The 18342-nt window shown below is 41.5% G+C and overlaps 1 protein-coding gene across 1 annotated transcript; it reads right to left on the bottom strand.

The window, feature by feature from the left end:
* Positions 1-1048: 1048 nt before the first annotated feature.
* On the bottom strand, positions 1049-17868 carry USP3 (ubiquitin specific peptidase 3; the record flags this gene model as incomplete). The annotated part of the gene is made up of 12 exons (XM_010284438.1): positions 1049-1756; positions 3283-3350; positions 3468-3581; positions 3753-3871; positions 4847-4927; positions 5101-5207; positions 7175-7321; positions 11542-11655; positions 12313-12426; positions 13336-13418; positions 15982-16063; positions 17780-17868. Coding segments are annotated over 12 exons (1284 nt in total), but the record flags the coding sequence as incomplete, so codon positions are not given.
* Between the last annotated feature and the right edge of the window lie 474 nt (positions 17869-18342).

Genomic DNA, 18342 nt, shown 5'->3' with positions numbered 1-18342 from the left:
GAAACTTTACTGTGTGCGACCGTGTCTTTCAGAAGCGTTAACTAAAAAGGGTAATCGCATTTTGCTGGAGTTCTCGCGCATTTCCAGACTACTCTTATTTTTGCTGTTACCACAACTGAAAGGTGCTGTTTGACTGTGTGACTTGACAGTAAGTAAATTCCGCTCTTGCTACCACGCTTTTGAGACTTCAGGAGTGTCCGGTTCCTCGCTAGGCCACGGAGGCTAGCTAGAAAGGAGGGGGTGGGGGAAGAGAACTGAAATGTAGCATGCGTCAAGTTTCAGATTTTGTGGGGACTCCCCCAGCTTTTGCAATACTGGTTTTCCTCCCCGCCTGTTTTAAATCTTAGTAGCTGACTTCCACCCTCCAGAACAGCAGGCCAGCTAAAATTCAGTTTGGTTTTTGAACAGAAATCTTTCTCCGTTACCTAGCCAAGTTTTAGAAATTGTATCATGCCTCCAGTGCTCGCTGAGAGACTGTAAAGAAAGATCCCACCCTGGGCCCGTGCGTCAACACTACAGCTGCCCGAGTCTGCTCCAGTCACCAAGCAGTCCTGGCTCATCGCCTGCTGCGAGCATCTCCCCTTCACTTTGCATGTGGGCTGATAAAACGTTTGCCATGCGAAGCACCTGGGACGCCATCGGCTTCCTTTCAGTTGTCAGCGAACTGCAGGCATTTAGTAGCCAGGAGCTCTATCTAGGCCTAGCTGGGGGTCCCACCGCCCGGAAGTCTCCAAGTAAGTAAGTGTTCATGATCAAATGGCAGGATGACAGTCTAAACCAAGAAATGGCTAAGGCAATTCTGGTTCCGTTAAAACATCATCGATCTCAACACAATTTAGCCATGTATAGATCTTAAGATACTTACTTTTTTAAATCTGAAGGTGGGGGGGAGGGCTGAGCAAGTATGAGGAATACTTGGAAGTAAACTGCAGCATTGATACAATTGAACCAACTGTTTATTTACAACGATTCCTGAAAGTCAGCAGCCTGAATACACACCAATATAGCAGCAGTTACCTTGTCTATGTAATGATGCCACATCTCCTCTCTTCTGCAGACAACGAATGATTGTTCAGAAGTCACTGTTTAGTTTCTTGCACGAGGGAAAATAGTACGTGCAAACAATTCCTTGATTTAAAGAGATTAAATCGTATCTACGTAACCGCTGTGAGAACAGCGTGAAGTTGTATTGCTCTTCTAATCAGAAGTACATTTATCTTGCTCGTAAGGAGGATAGAAAGCTTCTCTGATGTAAATGTGCCTTTAGAAAGTGAGAACTGAAAACATTAATATAAAAAGGTCAAATAACTAAGTATTTCATGAAACTATATATATAAAAATTGAGTTATCACAACTAAAGCAGCAAATCAAAATCTGCTGAGGTTTTCTGGTATAACAACTAAAAAAAAGTTAGTTTGTGTCCAAGTTCAGTAAGTCAAATGCTACCATTGACACAACAAAACTAAAACCCACAAGAGGAAATTGAAAAGTGCACAATGAAATTAATAGTCTTGGATATCAAGTATTTATGGAAAAATGGAAATGTTTTGTCCGGTGGACTTGATGATAAGTAAGAATTAAGGGGAGGTATTAAAGTTTATCTGATCCAGATTTGGCTTGCCGTTCCACGTAGAAGAGGATGTAGGCCTTGGCCTTTACCACAGTCTCCTCGTCGGTCAAAGTTACAGTACTGTCGTTGAAATGGAACCAGCGGCCTTCGTGAGCTGCGTAGGCGGTGTAATGTCCAGAGCCAACGCTGTCAGCGGAGGGGAGGCGGAGAAAGAAAGGACAATCAGAAGGAGACGGACCACCTCATTTGCTGATGCCTTTTCTGTTAGGGCTAAGAGACTTCGAGCAACCAGAGGAAGAAGGGAACTGAGCGCCCTCCACAACAGTTGGTAAGACGCTCCCCCTCGTACTCTGGGGGGCTCAGAGGTCTCCAAATGTAGTTTTATGTTCGTTAAGTAAAATAATCACTTACTGGGATGAGTGGAAAGGTTTTTTTCATATGAACTTACTAGCATCCCATAGTTTTTCTGCAAGCAAGGCTTCTTGCAACACTGAACTTCATGTTTGCCTACATAAAAACCAAGTCTATTACCCACTGTTATTCGAGCAGTAGCTTATACAAATTTCACTATGCTCTATTTTCAGAAACACACACACACAATCAAAAGCACTCACAGCAACACGAATACCAAGATGACAATTTTTCAAGTTCATCTTAAACAGATCCATGTCTTGGAGCCGTATTTCTTGCCTCTAACATACCAGAACTACAAACCCATCAATTTTCATTGCCTGCTTTTGCTTGCTTGCATGTTGCAACACACACCCATGTTTCCAACCATCTAATTCCATTCTAATCACATGACCAGCTTTCCTTTGCTGTCCTACAACTTTGCAGCACCAGTCAGCTGCACCGTGGTGCTACAAGGGCTGCCCTTCACTAGTCTAACCTTTCTGAGAGTCCAAACTGTTCCTCCAGAGAAGGCCAGAGGAGGGAGGGGCTTTCTGAACAGATCTTCTTCTCGTTTAGTGTCTTTAAATTAAATTCAGGCATCAGCAAGGTTTTGAACTAATGGGCTTTAGTTTCTTTGAGAAAACCTCTTCCACAGCTCCCACCTGTAGAGTAATTGCCTAAACAAGAAGAACATGCTTCTCTCCAGATAAAACAGTTCTCTTGTCCCTACTACTGTTACTCTCAACAGATCCATCCGGGGCTGTGAAAAGGAAAAACCCAAAACCAAAACCTGGCAACTTTACTTCAAAACATGAATATTAGCCAGCCTTGTGGCACGCCTGTTAGCAGTCGCTCCTGTAGGAAGGAGAGAAGGTAAAATGCAGGGTAATGGCTTTTGCTGGGCCAATCTTAAGCCTACAATGGTCCCAAACATGCACACACGCTCTTTTGGCACAAGCGTGCACATGCCTTTCAGAGTGAACACATGAGGAAAAAGTATTTCTGCTTTGTACTAAGCATTTCAAGGCGAGGCCTTCAATTCTGGAAGGTCCATGATTCTTCACTCACCCTCTTGGTTTATGGCTTTCCACTCCTAGAGAAACTAGACTACTTTTATTCTGTCTCACGCTTCTAGTCACTATCCCCAAAGACTGCCAGTGGGCATTCACAGGAATGACTACAGATCCATCCAAAGTTAAATTCAGCCTAGTTCCAGCAGTAAAAACACACACACAGACATTCACTAGGGACAGAACAACCTTCGCTAACCCTGTGGGTACTCCAGTGGGGAGAAGGTCTCTGCCAAGAAGCCCGCTTACCCAGAACCATGATGCACGACGACAGCAGCAAGGTCATACAGGCAGCTTTCTGGGCCACTGTTTTCAGGCTGTGGTTAGAAAGAAAACTCTTCAGATCTCAATAGCACCTACGATAATTTGTAATACAGACAGACGCGCGTGCCGCGGAAGAAATTTCTGCAGAAAGTACCGGTGAGTCTTCATACCTCTAACAAGTAGCATTTCATGTCTAGGCCTCGTAAGGGAAACTCAACATATGTATCAACCTTGTTTCTCAGATACGCTGTCCAGTGAAATCGTTTCAAGTGTAAGCATAGCACCTACAGGGTTAAAAAGAAAAAAGAAAAGTGGATGCATTAGAGGAAGAGGTTGAACTTGGTGCTAGACATGTGCAATGGCCTATGGGAGGGTTGGGGTTAGGTGGTGTTCTACTAATGGTTCAGTTGTTACTTCATACTGTCACACTGTTAACTTTTCAGGCTTACACAAACCTTTGGTAGTTTCTGAATCCAGAATTTTTTGGTGGACTTCTGTTTCTTTTTGCATTTGTGACACATATACAGCTCGGTCTCATCAAGTTCTTCCAGGTCTGTAAAACTGCGAAGACAATCTAAAAAAGAACAAGGTACAACAAACAAAACACCCACACAAAGAAAGAAACCCGATTCAAGATGACATCAGGGGTTTTATTTTGGTAACATGAACTGCAACAACTACAGCAATATAGAAAAGGTGTGCATATCTGCTGCAGTCGTTCTAGTTATTATGTGCATTTGTACAGCGAGAAGCTGTGTCATAGCGAGTTTAAATACAATAACGTGTTGTAACATCCAGCATTCCCTGTTCCTAAAAACACAGCTATAAGCAGTTCAGGAGAAAGGCTGGCATTCACAAAACCTCCCATCTTCCAAACCAGATTCTGTCCAACATTCAGCACAACTGTTTTCAAAAGAAACTAAATGACTCTCTAACAGAAACTATTTTCCTTTCGAAGATGATTTGGCTTTAGGTACAAAGCCAACAGAGAAAATAATGGGGGTTTGATTAACAGTGGCAGCAAGTATATTCATGAATCTGTAAAAATTTACATCCTTTAAAATGAGGTCAATAACAGCACTACTGCCGAACTTTGCAGGATTTTATTTATGTTGGTCGAAAAGCAGAACACCCAAGAGCCATCCCCGCTATGCGCAAGGGGCACACGCTTCTAAGCGCCGAGCCTTAGCAAATGCCCACAGGCACCAATGCAGATGAGTGGCAGCTGCCAAGACTGGAATACACTAGAGAACTACTCTGACCACAAAAAGAAAAACCTCTGCTGGAATCCATCTTGCTATTTAGCTGACCTCTGGAAGCACTTCTCGGCCCCACTTTATCACAGTAGCATGTCGATACGCAGTGACTGGGGTAAAACCTGCACAGAAAATGGTTTTGGCATCTTCTACCACAGAATCTCATCAAATTAGATGGCACGTGGCACCAAGTGACACCCTTGGTGCAAGCCTGACTCCTCTGAAATAGATGCTCTTCTGAAGAGTATATATTCTTAGTCCTGGTAACAATTCCATTATCCAAGCGCTCTTACCTCGTAGTGTGCACATTGGTCCGTTTTCTTGATTTTTAGTTCGCTTATTTCTGAACTGACTCGGAATATCTAGCGAAAGGTCTAGAAAAACAAAAAATAAAAAATTATTAGGGCTGAATAAAACCAATGCCTCATCTTTTCAGGCTAAAACTCAGGTTCAGTCATGTGACATCTAAATATATCAAGCTCCAGATTTATTTTTCTTCTTTAAGTCAGTCAGCCAGCCAGCATTTTGAAAGCAAGAGGTATCTTACCTAGGAATGGGTCAAACTTTCTAGATTCAGTCCCACATATTAGGCAGTTGACTTCATTTTGAAGAATGCCTCCAAAAATTGCCGTGACAACAGTAGAGGCTCCATTTCTAAACAAACCACATCATCAGAGAGGTAAAGTCAGTCAGAATGTCTGAGCTTCATTTTCAGTATCTGTTACATGTTTACTGCTTACAACTTACAGCTACTAGGCAGAGCAGTTTTGTCCATGGGTAATAAACAGCGACCAAGCTGACTCGCGCCAGAACTGTATAGTGCAAGTATTTGGCTGCTGTAACACTTGCGCTTTATCTTGTGCACCTAAAGAAAGTGCGAACCACACTCTAAGCAGATGCTCAAAATTTCAGCGGTGAAAGTATGCTGGTTGATGGCGTTTCTACAGTGGAGAGCTGATGCTCACCAGGGTACACAGCATTTTAGCCCAGTAACTTAAGGCTGTTTCTGAAACAAAAATTCTTACCTCTTAGGTCAGTTGAGCATATTTTTGTTTGAATGCTACACCCTTCATTCCAAGTAATTTTGACTACTTACTTAAAGCGTATGTCTGCACTTCACATCCAAAGAAAGACAGCTTAAGTTGCATTAAGATACGCTAACCAATATGCATCATCATCATCATTGTTCTCTATGCTTTCATTACTTTCTTACTTAATCTTTTTAGCAGACCATGTACTGGACTGACTTCTCATAGTCCCATTAAAAAAAATAATTTTAAGTGATATTACTCTACAACTTCTAAGCTTGCTTGTTGTTTGTGCTTGCAGAGCTGACACCCCAAGCCTGCAGAAACCCGTGTTCCTTATCTGCACTCCACCTATGTCTTTACAGTTAATTAAGTGGAACGCTTCTTGTTGAGCAGAAGGAAATGGCTACCCAAATAAACTGGCCTTTAAGAAGAGAGCGTTCACAGCACATTTATTCCTTTACTGGAGTCATTTAAGTGTATTTATGTGCTTACTGCACCTTACCATGCTCTTGAGCAGCCAAAGTTACAGTTACTGTATGTGAGCGAAGCTTAAGTTCTGCGTGGGTGTTTGTTGTCATTCAAAATGTTGACAAAACAAAAGTGGTTGAGTTTTCAAACACACTTCAATTCTAAGAACATTTTAAGATTCTTCTGTGGGATTTTTAAGCATCAGCAAAGCAACGTAAATATTGCAAAACGAGCACGGTCCACACTCCAGGCTTCCCCTAATGAAGCACCTATAAAATCCCGCATCTCTGACCAGCTTACTATGCCCTAATCGGTATAAGAAGGGAAAACTCACTCAACTCTTACGTAGGGAATCCAGGGACTTAGGGACCAAATGTGCAGGCTGAACTCACTTAACAGTCCATCCTGAAGCAAATTAAAATGTTTTCTCTCTCTGACAGTTTAAATCTGAGAGAAAACACATCTGGGACAGAATTCAGAAACAACTATTTTGAGAAGTACAGCAAGAGGAATGAAGCACATGGATTACCTCTGTCTCAGGACATGCAGGAACATGAAAATCAAAATTACCAGGAAAAAAAGCAACAGCTTTAACTGTGTCAAGTGATATGCAAATATAGCAAGATCATCTGCAGGAAAATTGTCTTCAAACCGTAGCTGTATTGCTCAGTCATTAACCCAGGAGGGCTGCTGACAACTTTACTTAAACCTACAAATAAATACTTGGTGACCTTTTTTGCTCCTGTACCATTCAGGCCATCCACCACCCTAAGACAGATTGTCTGAAGAGAAGAAAGAATTCTGTATGGGTATAGAATAGAAAATACAGAATTGGTTCTTTTTTATTTCTGAAAGACTAATGAATTACAATGGATTTACAGCTGAGCCTGTGCGCTCACTCACACCTATGAAAAACGCCAGTCCTTTTGAGAGGAAGCACATCATCTAGGATGCTAATCCTTTAGAACCTGCAGCTTTGTAATTTGTAACATTACAGAGGCACTGAAGAGAACTTACCTAACCAAGGAACCAACCGTGATTTTGACATTTTAGATCCACCACATACAGACCCACACAAAGGCATTAAGCATTGGAAGAAATTAAAAAACAAACACCTCTTACATGCAACATTTATTGCTTGCAGACAGACTAGAATTTTCTTGCAAAATTACTGAACGTGAAACACCATTGAAGCCGCCCTGGAGTTCCAGGTGTAGATGGTCCAAAAGGTAACGCATGAACTCGTGGGCATCCTGCTGCTGGTATCCCCTTAAGAGAAAAGGAAACATCAGCAACAAAATCACCAGACATACAGGTTGCTTTAGTGCCGACACACAGGGTCACAGGAAAGAACCTTTGCTTGTTTAATAAAGCTTACAGAGACATACATATTTTGTGCCAAAAAAGTTTTCCAAGTAGCCTTTGGAAACATACTGCTACGCCTAGACAAACTAAGCTATTTTGGTCCTTCGCATCGCTCTCCCTCTCTGCGTGTCTCTTTATGAGGATGGAGAAACATTTAGGAATGTACTTTTTAGATGGGAAGAGACCTTTTAGAAAACAACAGGGAGCAGATGTTATAAGTCAATTAGCCCCGCCAAACTTGGGCTGCGCTATCAACATCCTGGGGCTCATACACCCATTAATTCAAAACACACAGGTAGCAGTGACATCCCCTCGCTCACACAAAGCACTTCTTTTCCATTTGTTACTGACCTGCATTTGATTAGTACCCTCGCGGAATTGTTACGAATTGGGTTCACACAGCACACTGTCCATCCCTGCTTTCAAACTATTACAAATTATAGTCAACACATTGAAACCTCAAACCCGCTCAGGTTCAAAAGAAAGACGCCACAAAAGGTATTGTTCATGGGGGATTCTGAGTCAGTCTTTCCACGTGATTGTCATGCGGCCACTGATCCCACTCACTTTAGTAGTTCCAGGTGTTTGCTTGCCTGCTTGTTCCCCTCCCCACCAAAGCCAGGAATGTAATCTTTGGATTTGTTTTCCACATGCATCTTTTAGCAACAATATGAAGTCTGAAGTAATTAGGATGAAAGAGAGATTTCTTTCCTCTCCTAGGGTGAGCTCTATAGCCATGCTCAGAATTGCACACATCCCCTGCATAACCACACACCATTTGTTGGGACAGGGAGGTAATGGTGGGGCATCCAGAGCGCCTCCTTAGCATTTGCATTTGGTAGGATAGGGCCTCAGTCTCAGATGTGTCATGCCATCAGCAGCAATGCTGCTCCAAGAGTCACCATTATTATTTCACCACTAACAAACCTAATGGAGCAGAGAAGCCATCAGGGTGAAGTATTTCTTTAAAGCCATTTAAGCTAAATCGCGTGTCATTTTTAACAAACAACTGCTATTCATTTGCCATAAGACGAATTCTGAGATGAAGTAGGAAAGCATGCATAAGGAAACAGTGAAAGCTTTGTGCAACACTGGCATAATTACGTGCAAGTCTTGTAGGCCTAGCTGCAAAAATCCCTACGTAGTAGAGTTGGCTTTCCCTCTTGTCCATTCTTTTAAGCTCTTTTATCACACCTTCCCTGCCCCTCTTCCTCCTCACTACTCCACAGAAGTATTGGTGGTAACCGTCACATAGGGATGCCCGGGAAAGAACAGCAGCAATGCTTTTCATGTTGCTGCTCTGGGGATGGAAAATGTCCATTAAGACTCACGGCACACTACCCCGAGTTGGAGGGAAGTAAGAACAGACTCGGTGTAACAGAAGTATGCAATGTGAGGCTGATGTGGTCAGTGAAGAACACAGGTATGTCCTACAAAAGTATTGCTAGGAGGTAGGTAGCAAAATAAAAATGAAATAAAGCCTTTTCATCTTGTAGAATTACAGTAATGTTTTCTTCCAAACTGGCAGCTTTCTAAGAAATCGCTGAGTTTGTATGTAGATTTTACAGCACCCTCAAAAACTTCAGCAGCACTACCTACCTTTCACTGCAGAAAAACTGGCACACAAACACTGCTGTGCTTCAGCAGGCCAGACTCCTGTACAGCCAAAACCAGGGCTTATTCTCCCAAAGTTGCAAAATAATTATACATTATTATGAAACAAAGTAGTGAAACAGAACTTAACTGTGCACCCTGTAGCATCTTTTGGAAAGTGCCGAGATGACCCAGCATTTGCATAGTTTACCAAATACAGGTATCTTTGATTTAATAAACAAACACATAAGCAATTGTAATAAAACAGCTGATGATCTAATTTATGGGAAGTCTTCGCTTCAAACACCTTTTCAACATTAAATTCCTCATAAAAGAGCTCTGAAAGATAAGGCACACTTGCTCCGCAACAAGTTTGATATGAAATAACCTTTGGAATCATTCCACATTGTTGGCTGTGCTCCTGCTGCATGTGTTTACACTTGCATACAAGTATGTTAATTACAGATGAAAAATTCTTTGGACTTGTTAAAAAGCAAAGTATAGATACAGATCTGTAAGAGAACACGATGATATGGACAATGCACTGTTTAAAATAAACTATGATCTTAAAAGCCCTTCAGCAAAAAGCAGTTTCTCTGATAGCCAGCTTGTGTGATAAAACCGATCTCCATCCACCTGAAGCCATTCAGTTCAAGCCCACCTCCGACATTCCTTTTCCCACTGGCAACAAGATAGGATAGAAACAGGAACAGTTACTAGGAAAATAGAGCATACTACGTATACAACAGCAAATCAGCAAAATACACATCTCGCAACTCAGCATGAGGCTACAGAACTACCTCGGCACGCAGTAGAACGACAGTAGCAGATGTTGTCCAAAACAGTCAAGGAGCAGGACTTCCACAGCAGCACCAAAGCCCAGAGGCACTCCAGTTGTGCTTACAGTAACTATAAATGGTATTCTCTACTCCCTGTACGCAATATGAGACCACAGAGTGCATCAGCAGCAGTTGTTTCTATAACCTGCTTTAAGGCGAAGAGCACTTGCAGGCCTTGGAGGCAGGCACGATGCACCTTTAGCAACCGAAATCTCTTTGGGCTAGGGCTAGGACAATTAAAGCATGTTTCCACCATGTTTCCTCCCCCTGCCCCATCACTTCAGGCTTCATAAGCCAAAGTTGCTGGCTCGTGGATTAACGTGCTGCTGGCTCCGGCTCGCTTTTACGTGTATGTCCATCCATCTTTCCCTCCCAATCTCACCAGAAGCGCACAAGATAGAACTAGAATTGCAGCAGCATCAGCTTTTACAAGGTACAACTAAGCACTAAACAAATTCAAACTTTGTCCCTGGATCATGTGGGAGCAGGGATCTACTGAGCAGCTGACTCTATTCTCCATGCGATTTAATGAGTGAATTCTGATCACTTAATCACAGACATGCTCCCAGCTAACTGGGAATACAAAGGGAAGGGGGAGAACCCCAACAAACAGCACTTTTTAAAAAGAGACACTTTTTTTAAAACTGTGATCAAACCCACAGTGCTGAAAATTTGCTTGAGGAACTTTAATGAACTGGTTTCTCACTTAGTCTAACAAGAATTATAGCAAAGACTGTAATTGGGAAACTGGTCAAGGACATTATGGACGATGTTCATTTGCCTATCGTGTTTTGGTCGCTGCTTGCAACTACTGGTGTTAAACTTCCTTGATTCTCATAAGCCAAGTGAAACATATTTGGCAGTGTGAAGAATAGTTCACAAAATAGATCTGCATTATTCGGGTTACTTGTTGAGCAGATGTGTTCACAGCATCTTTTCAGCACTGCTGGAGATGTAACAGATAAAAGAACATCTTTACTACCTGAGAACACGGAGCAACTTACCTTCATCACAATATATCCTAACAGGTTTCAGTGCTCCTTTGAAAGAGGTTCAGGGGCCAGGACAGGGAGACCTTGGAGAGGAACGATACTTCGATTTACTTGGGTAACCATCTTTTTTCCCTTTCTTTTTAGTGTCTTTTTTTTTTTTTGTCAGTATGGGCATAAAATGCCTATTATGCACAAAATTTTTTTCTCACAGCCCTTACTTCATGTCCAGCTGGTGACTACAGCATTTTGAGAGAATCAAGGAAGTTTCAACCAGTATGTTTGCATTTAGGCCTGCAGGTGCTGTACCTTTTTTAATCTGGCTTACAACACTTTCTTACTGCAGCCAAGCTTGGGTTCTGTTAACACCATGCACTTGGCACTTACCTACCAGTCATTATCTTGGTTCTTCTGCCCTTTGGAGCACCGGCTCAAGGGTACAACTACTGCTGTTTTAGTATTTGAGATGTTTGTCCTCTCCCACACTGCTACATGTAGCATGCGGTAGAAGGGCGGGGCAAAAAAAACTACTACCTATGAACACAAAACTGTCGATCAAAGTGAAGATCCTTCTCACAGCGTATTTGTGGGCATAGGGGAAAGCTGCATAGAGTATACCCCGCGGATTCAGCAAATTTTAGAGTAGGACACCAGCAATACAAGGTTGCAATCAAGAATATTGTTCTTATTTTATAAAACTTACCTAAAATTTGGCATGATTTTCCAAACGACGTAAAATAAAGACTCTGGACTAAATGCAGTTTGGCTTCCTTGCCATAAAGCACAGAGTGTCTTTCTGAATTCTTCCACCAATGAACTGGAAAGAAAGTAAAAACTGCTGATTAATATGGGTTTGTGTTATAACCCTTGCAGGTTTCCCAGCTCAATGGCAGAAATATCAAACGTTACTTTGGAGAAGATTGTAATGATCGGGTAAATATCCTTTACAGTACTTCAAAAATTTTGCGTCCAAAACCCTACCCGTAACATTGGAGAGATGGTGAGGACTCACCTGGAAATCGATCCACCTTTCGCCATTTTACTGTAGACTCTGCTAACATCATCCCTTTAACACTGGCTCAAACAAGCTACAGATTGTGAATCGCCTACTCTGATTTTTTAAGTATGTTCACTTGCAGACACGTCCCCACGACTGTATTTTGGCTGGAATTAAATAGCATTATGTCTGGCGTACATATAACTAGCACTTCTTAACCTCACTTTAAACATAGTTACACTGCAAGTGCTTTCTGATGTCTCTGACTGCTTCCTCCTGCAGTACCAGACCTATAAAAGCAAACCGCAAGTGATGCAAGTTTCTTTTTTTGTACAGCCATCTATTTTTCTACGATTCTGTCCCCCCAGGAATTGTATTTCTATGATTCTGCAACACTGAAAGCATATAGCAGCTCTACTATCCAAGCATTTGCTGTTTTCCATTAAGTTCAGTGCTAACAAGGAACATGCAGCTTACACGTTGTTATCCCCCTGGCTCCTGGTATGGTAAGTTCGCCTGCCTGCCGTCTTCCCGTTCCTCAGCTCCACAGCCGGCAACTCTTTGAAGTAACAGCAGAACTGTTGAATGTTACTACGGAAAAAGGAAAAATTAATTAAATCCTTAAAAGCGCAAAGAATAAAAACAATAGTACATATTCTGGAACTTGTTCTTTGAAATGCATAAACACAACTTCACCCAGTGATAGAGGATGGCAATCATAAACAGTTCAAGATACAAGAAATACTGTAGCAAATACTCATCTTCTGTAAACGACTGACCAGACCCATAAACATCATCATCATCATCCCAACTACCTGAACTAATTACATTTTGGCTCTGCTTTGACTAAAAGATACCACGACAGACTGAGGTATCAGAAGACATTCCCTAACAAACTAGACTGCATATGCTGAGGAGGTTAACTCCGTGCCTATTGCCACCTCCAATTCTAACGTCTGCTACCACAGTCCCAGTAACAGAACATAAGAAGCATTTGCCTCAACTCCTGTCAGCAAACCCTGAGTGACGGAAAAGAAAACGGAGACCTGTTAGTCCCGCTAAAGCACCACTCAGTAGTCTGCCAGTGAAGTCGGCAAATTCAGAAATGCAAAAGGACAATTTTACAGAGCGGCAGTGGTCTTGGCAGCAATTAAATGAAGTCTAGCATATCAGCACCTCACAAACTGTTCTCTTCCCCACTTCCATGACACCCCATCTCTCAAAGCCCTGTCTCTGCTTTCATAAGCATCAACATGTTTGAACAGCCCCAGCAATGAAAGGGCAGTCTCCTTTTCTGCTGAGGATACAGCAGGCTTCCTCTGGAATGCTGCATCACAGGAAGTCCCTCACGCTGCGAAACACAACTTCATGGTGCCTGCACACACCCTTTCCTGCAAAGCCAGGTACACTTTCATACAGTGGTAACTGGCCAAATTCACCTGCCTAATGCTACAGCACACAACCACTCTCAGAGAGGTGTGGGGAAAGCTTTGGAGGTACCTGAGGGACTGAAGGATTGCATTCATGAAACACGTATTCCCCAGGTTCCGAAGGCCTGTGGCACACAGGGCAGTGGTGCTTCCCTGGAAATGAGAAGGGTTAAGTTAAAGAAGGACTTACCATTGCTCCCCGCAGAGCCGTTACTGTTACACCAGCATAGATTCAAACAGTAATAGACTACACTGTTTGAAAAGTGCAGTTTCAAAGCCAAAGCAACCACCTCACCAGCTCAAACTGCCTTGAAGCTCCATCTTGACATGAAACCTGTTTCTTACTCAATCCTGTCAACAGAAAACTGTACTACATCTTTTCCTGTGCAAATAAATCTAGAGGAGGACAACACAGAGTTAATCACGGGCTTTTAATGCAAAGTATTTGTGTGTATATATGTCAAATATTCACATTCCAATAATGCTCAGTGAGAGCTTTGCTAAAGTGCCTTTGAAAAAATGGAAATACCAATCCTTCATCTAGTCCTGTGTCCAGTATGCATAGCGTGGCAGCCTGCAGGTTGTTTTTAAGTCATCAGCACTAGCCTGCTGTCTTGATGGGGTTTTGTGGTGGCCAGGAGGGTTTTTGAAAGACAGACAATAGCATTTATTTGGGAAAGAAACAGTCAAGTTAGACTGTCCAAAGAAAAAGCCATGTGTCGAATAAAGAGAAGCAAAACGTACACCATTTACAGTCTAGGAGTTTCAACAGCTTAGAGCCATGTCACCCACAGATGAGCTTGCTTTTTGCCAAATAACCTTCAGAGTGGGCTGGGAGGAGAGGGATGAGGAAGGGGGACAAGTGTTGCATTTATGATTTCAAAAATCCCCAACAGTTGGACACATTCCATTGCCTACAAAAATATCGCATTGGAAGTTCATCAAATTTTTGGGCATTCTTCACTGTTCTAACAGAGTTTAAAACTAGACTATCTTTTAGTAGTAGTATCTCAAAATGAACATATTAGTTGATGCTAAAGACTGGATGCCTATCCGGGTTACCAAACACATATTCAAGGTGTTCGAATAAAACTCCCCCCACACTCCCCAAATCTACCACAAACATCACCTCTGGTGAAGAACTAATGACAGCAGGATATTTGTGTATATGTTGTTTGGAAAAAAAAAAAGTATTATTTACATAAGCAATTTACCAATTCAGAAAGTGTTGTTTAAAGACAGACCTGTTTTCAAATAAAGGAAGAAAACTTTAAAAGTACAAACCCTACAGTGCCTTTAGCATATTCTTTTCTCGCTCTTGCCCAGGGTGAGACAGCACAGTATTGATGCAAACAGCAGTGCCCTGTCTTCTCTAGATCAGGATACAATGTGCCAACAATAAAAAGATCATCTGTTGCTACGGGCAATACTCAGGTATTAATGAAACTGAGAAAACAGCACAGATTGAGAAGAATACAAGCAGCATTAAGTTCATGCTTTCTAATTCTGTCTTCTCCACATTTAAAATATTGCCTACAATTTTCCTTCTGGTTTTTACTGCGTTTGAGTTTTCCAGACAATGATGCTATGTGTTGCCATAGCAAAAACACCCCACTATTTCTCCCAGGTTTCCTCAGTCACCCCAAGACTGGGACAGTACAGGAAGCATACACAGCACAGAGGACCCTAAATTGAGTGTAGGTAGTAGAATTTTTGAAGTGGCTGCAGACTTTGCAAAACAGCAACTGACTGCTTTGCTCCCACCCCACCTTATTTCCATTCATACTCCTCTCAAGAACTTGTTCTCTTCCTAATCAGGTTATTGTTCCTCATAGCTGAAGACAGCTATTAGTTTAGCTCCCTTTGACTACATTGCTGTCCTGCAGCCCCAAGGGCCAAGGAGGAATAGCTCTGCTCTACCACGCCTCCTGGCCAAGGGTGAAAATGAAGCAGTTGCATACAGTTGGGTCAGTATCTACCCTCTACGTCCCTAAAATCTGGGAGAAATTATGAAGATCAGAAACTCCCTCAACACAAACTGTGGAAAACAGAGACATGTGGTTAGGGGCATTCTTTGTCTAGAAACTGTGCAGCTCTTCAGCTATCTAGCAAGGGCTGTGTCCTCCTCTCCTGGGTGCTGTTCTGCAGATTTGAAGTCAAAATAGCATGAAGATGAGAAATGGGAGTGAGAAAAGCTTTCAGAATAGTCCACAGTTCCTTTTGAAAGCAAGTTCTACTAAGCTCTTTTAACAATTTGTTAATTTTTTTTACTTTTTCCAAACAATTACTCTCATATTCCCCTAGAAAAAGCTAGTACACCTGCAGCTTTGCCTTCTGCACTAAAAAAAAAGACAGACAAAAACCCTTTGTCTCTCAGAAATGTCTTCTGTCTAGTGCTATTTTAATCCCACTAGCTCCTTCCAGTTTCACTGATCCCACCAAGCTCAAACTGCCCTGAAGCTCCAACTTGACATGAAACCCTTCTTAAGCACAGGGAAGCTCAAAGTCTAGGTCAACAAAAATGCAACAGGATATCAAACATTCTTTTGTAAGATGGGGCTCTTCCAAGTGTGTGGTCAGGACATGAGAAAGAGAAAGTACACCAAGCAGAATCCAGGTAACTGACTGTCCGTATTTCAAGTCTAGGCCAACTATAAGCCTCAACAGGTTTAGAAAAAAAGCCTTACACTCACCGTACCACATCTGTCATACTTACATTTACTTTTAATAACTTGCTGTTCAGAGACGAGTTTTCCAATAGTTTTCTTTTCCTATGTCTGTCTGATGTAAAGGCTGAACTGCTGGAAAGTAAAAGAGGTTACTTACTATAAAAACAAAATATTGTGTGAAATGGACAACAGATAATCACCCTAATGCTTAACATGGTGACTACATCTGCCATCAGTTGTCATTAAGAAAGCAAAGAGCTTCCTGATTGCAACATATGCTTTTCAGACTCTTAAAATAGACTGCACACTCCCTCAGAGTGCAGATGCACATCCTATTTTGAACACTAATGTCCAAGGTAATTGCATTAAGTTATGCACGCTACAGCACGCTCCCTGATGACTGGCCTTATTAGCATGCTACTTGTCACCTAATATTGATCTTTTTCCTTAATCAAAAGAATACTTAATACAGAATTTTCCATAAAATACTTCTGTCAGAAGAATCGACTAAGCCTTCAGAAAGACAACTTCAAAAAAAATCAGGACAAAGTGATGTTATCAAAAATGAAAAATATCTCAAGTGCTAGCACTTATGTATTATAGCTAACTCCTCTTACCTAAAAACACATACGGTCATAACATTTCTCTAATACTAATACAAAGTTACAAGACCGATTAGCTATTCTTTCCCACATCACTGGAAATTACTGGCCCCCCAATTCTACCAGTTTATGACTTCTCTAATCTAATAGCAAAATCACAACTTGTTCCAGATTTGAGGCTGGGTTGTGTTTTGGGGTGGTGGTGGTGTTCCCCCCCACACACCTTTTTTTTGTTTGTTTGTTTGGTTGGTTTTTTGGGCGTTTTTTTGTTTAATTAAAAAGCCCTCCGAACATTCAGAAACTGTCATTAAACACAACAAGAGCCTCCACGGTATCATTTACCTCCCAAAGAGTCAGATCTCCTGGACACATTCAAAATACCAATGTGCAGTTCTCATTATGCTTAAGTAACTTTACATCTTATTACATACATGAGAAGCCCCTCAAAAAGAGAATGGAAAGTAATGAAAATGTTAGTTTTACCTACAGAGGAAGTGACACACTTAACTCAGGGAGGATCCAGAGACTTCCCAAAAATCACAGCAGTTTCTTAGCACGAGACCTCTTTGAACTCTGGGGCATTCACATGTATTTGGAAGCACTGTATGCACACATACTTCTACTTACTATTATATAAGATTTCCAAGCAAACTGTGAAAAGACTATTTGCTGTCTAGCACTGGCCACAGTAATTACAGTCTTTGTGATGCAGATGCTACTTTTCAGTGGAACAGTGCCAGATAAAGGCAGAAGAAAAACATGTCTCTTCTGTACAATTCCAAGTTCATAAACCTTCTTAATCTTTTTGTTTGGAAACTAAACTAGGCAGTTAAGATGAAGACTACTTCCACCCATATTTTTGCCTCTATTTCTCTGCTCCAGAAACTTATTCTGGTTTTGACAAAATGACGATTCTGTTCTAGATATTCTCTCCCATTTATGTATTAAAAAAAAAAAGACAGTAATTACTGTCTAGGCAGCAAGAAAGTTAATCAGTATCTAAATTCCTACATCACCATACGCTGCTTCTACAAGATTCACTGTATAAGAAACAGATCAGCCAAATCCATTCGTTCTGCACCTCTGCTTCCCAGTGATGAAAAGGGTATTTAAACATACACAGTATCACACACAGAGAAGGACAAACATATATATGTATATACATGTAAAACAGAGATACCACTTAAATGATACAGCATGAGAAGTCCACCCAAAGCAGTCTCAATGTAAACAAACTACTTACTTTTCCAAGTTCTGTAGGTGCTCTCTGACCTTCTGTACCAGGCCCAGCTTGGTATCATTGACTACAAAATCATCACAGCGGTAACTGCAAGAAAAACATTTATCAGAACGTGCAAAGGATTTCAATGAAGTATTTCAAAACAATTGTGCAAGCCTACATGTGAGCAGCATTGAAGTGATTCAGTGGAAGACTGAGCGGGGAACAGGGGAGCCCAACACCTACATACTGAGCTTTGTCCCCTTTGAAAACGACCCTATTGCCAGAGAAGGTACAGGCACTATCCTATTGCATGTTTTTTTCTTCTAGCTCAGTACTGCTTGTCCCAGTGCAGAATTCCACTTCTACAAAACTTCAAACATACAGCGTAACCAAAAGCAGCATTAGTAGATTATCCACAGAAGGTTTATCAGAAATTACCAACTGACATCAAGTAAACAGAATACAAAGTTTTTATTAACATATAACATAGATCAATTTAATACTGTAAAGCTATCATTAAAACCTGAGTCGCTGAACACACAATGTAAAAGTTTCTGCTACACAAAAAAGACCAGGGATGATGA

This window comes from Phaethon lepturus, unplaced genomic scaffold (assembly GCF_000687285.1).
Source record: "Phaethon lepturus isolate BGI_N335 unplaced genomic scaffold, ASM68728v1 scaffold5003, whole genome shotgun sequence".
Taxonomy (NCBI): domain Eukaryota; kingdom Metazoa; phylum Chordata; class Aves; order Phaethontiformes; family Phaethontidae; genus Phaethon; species Phaethon lepturus.
This window is presented reverse-complemented; position numbering and strand designations above follow the sequence as displayed.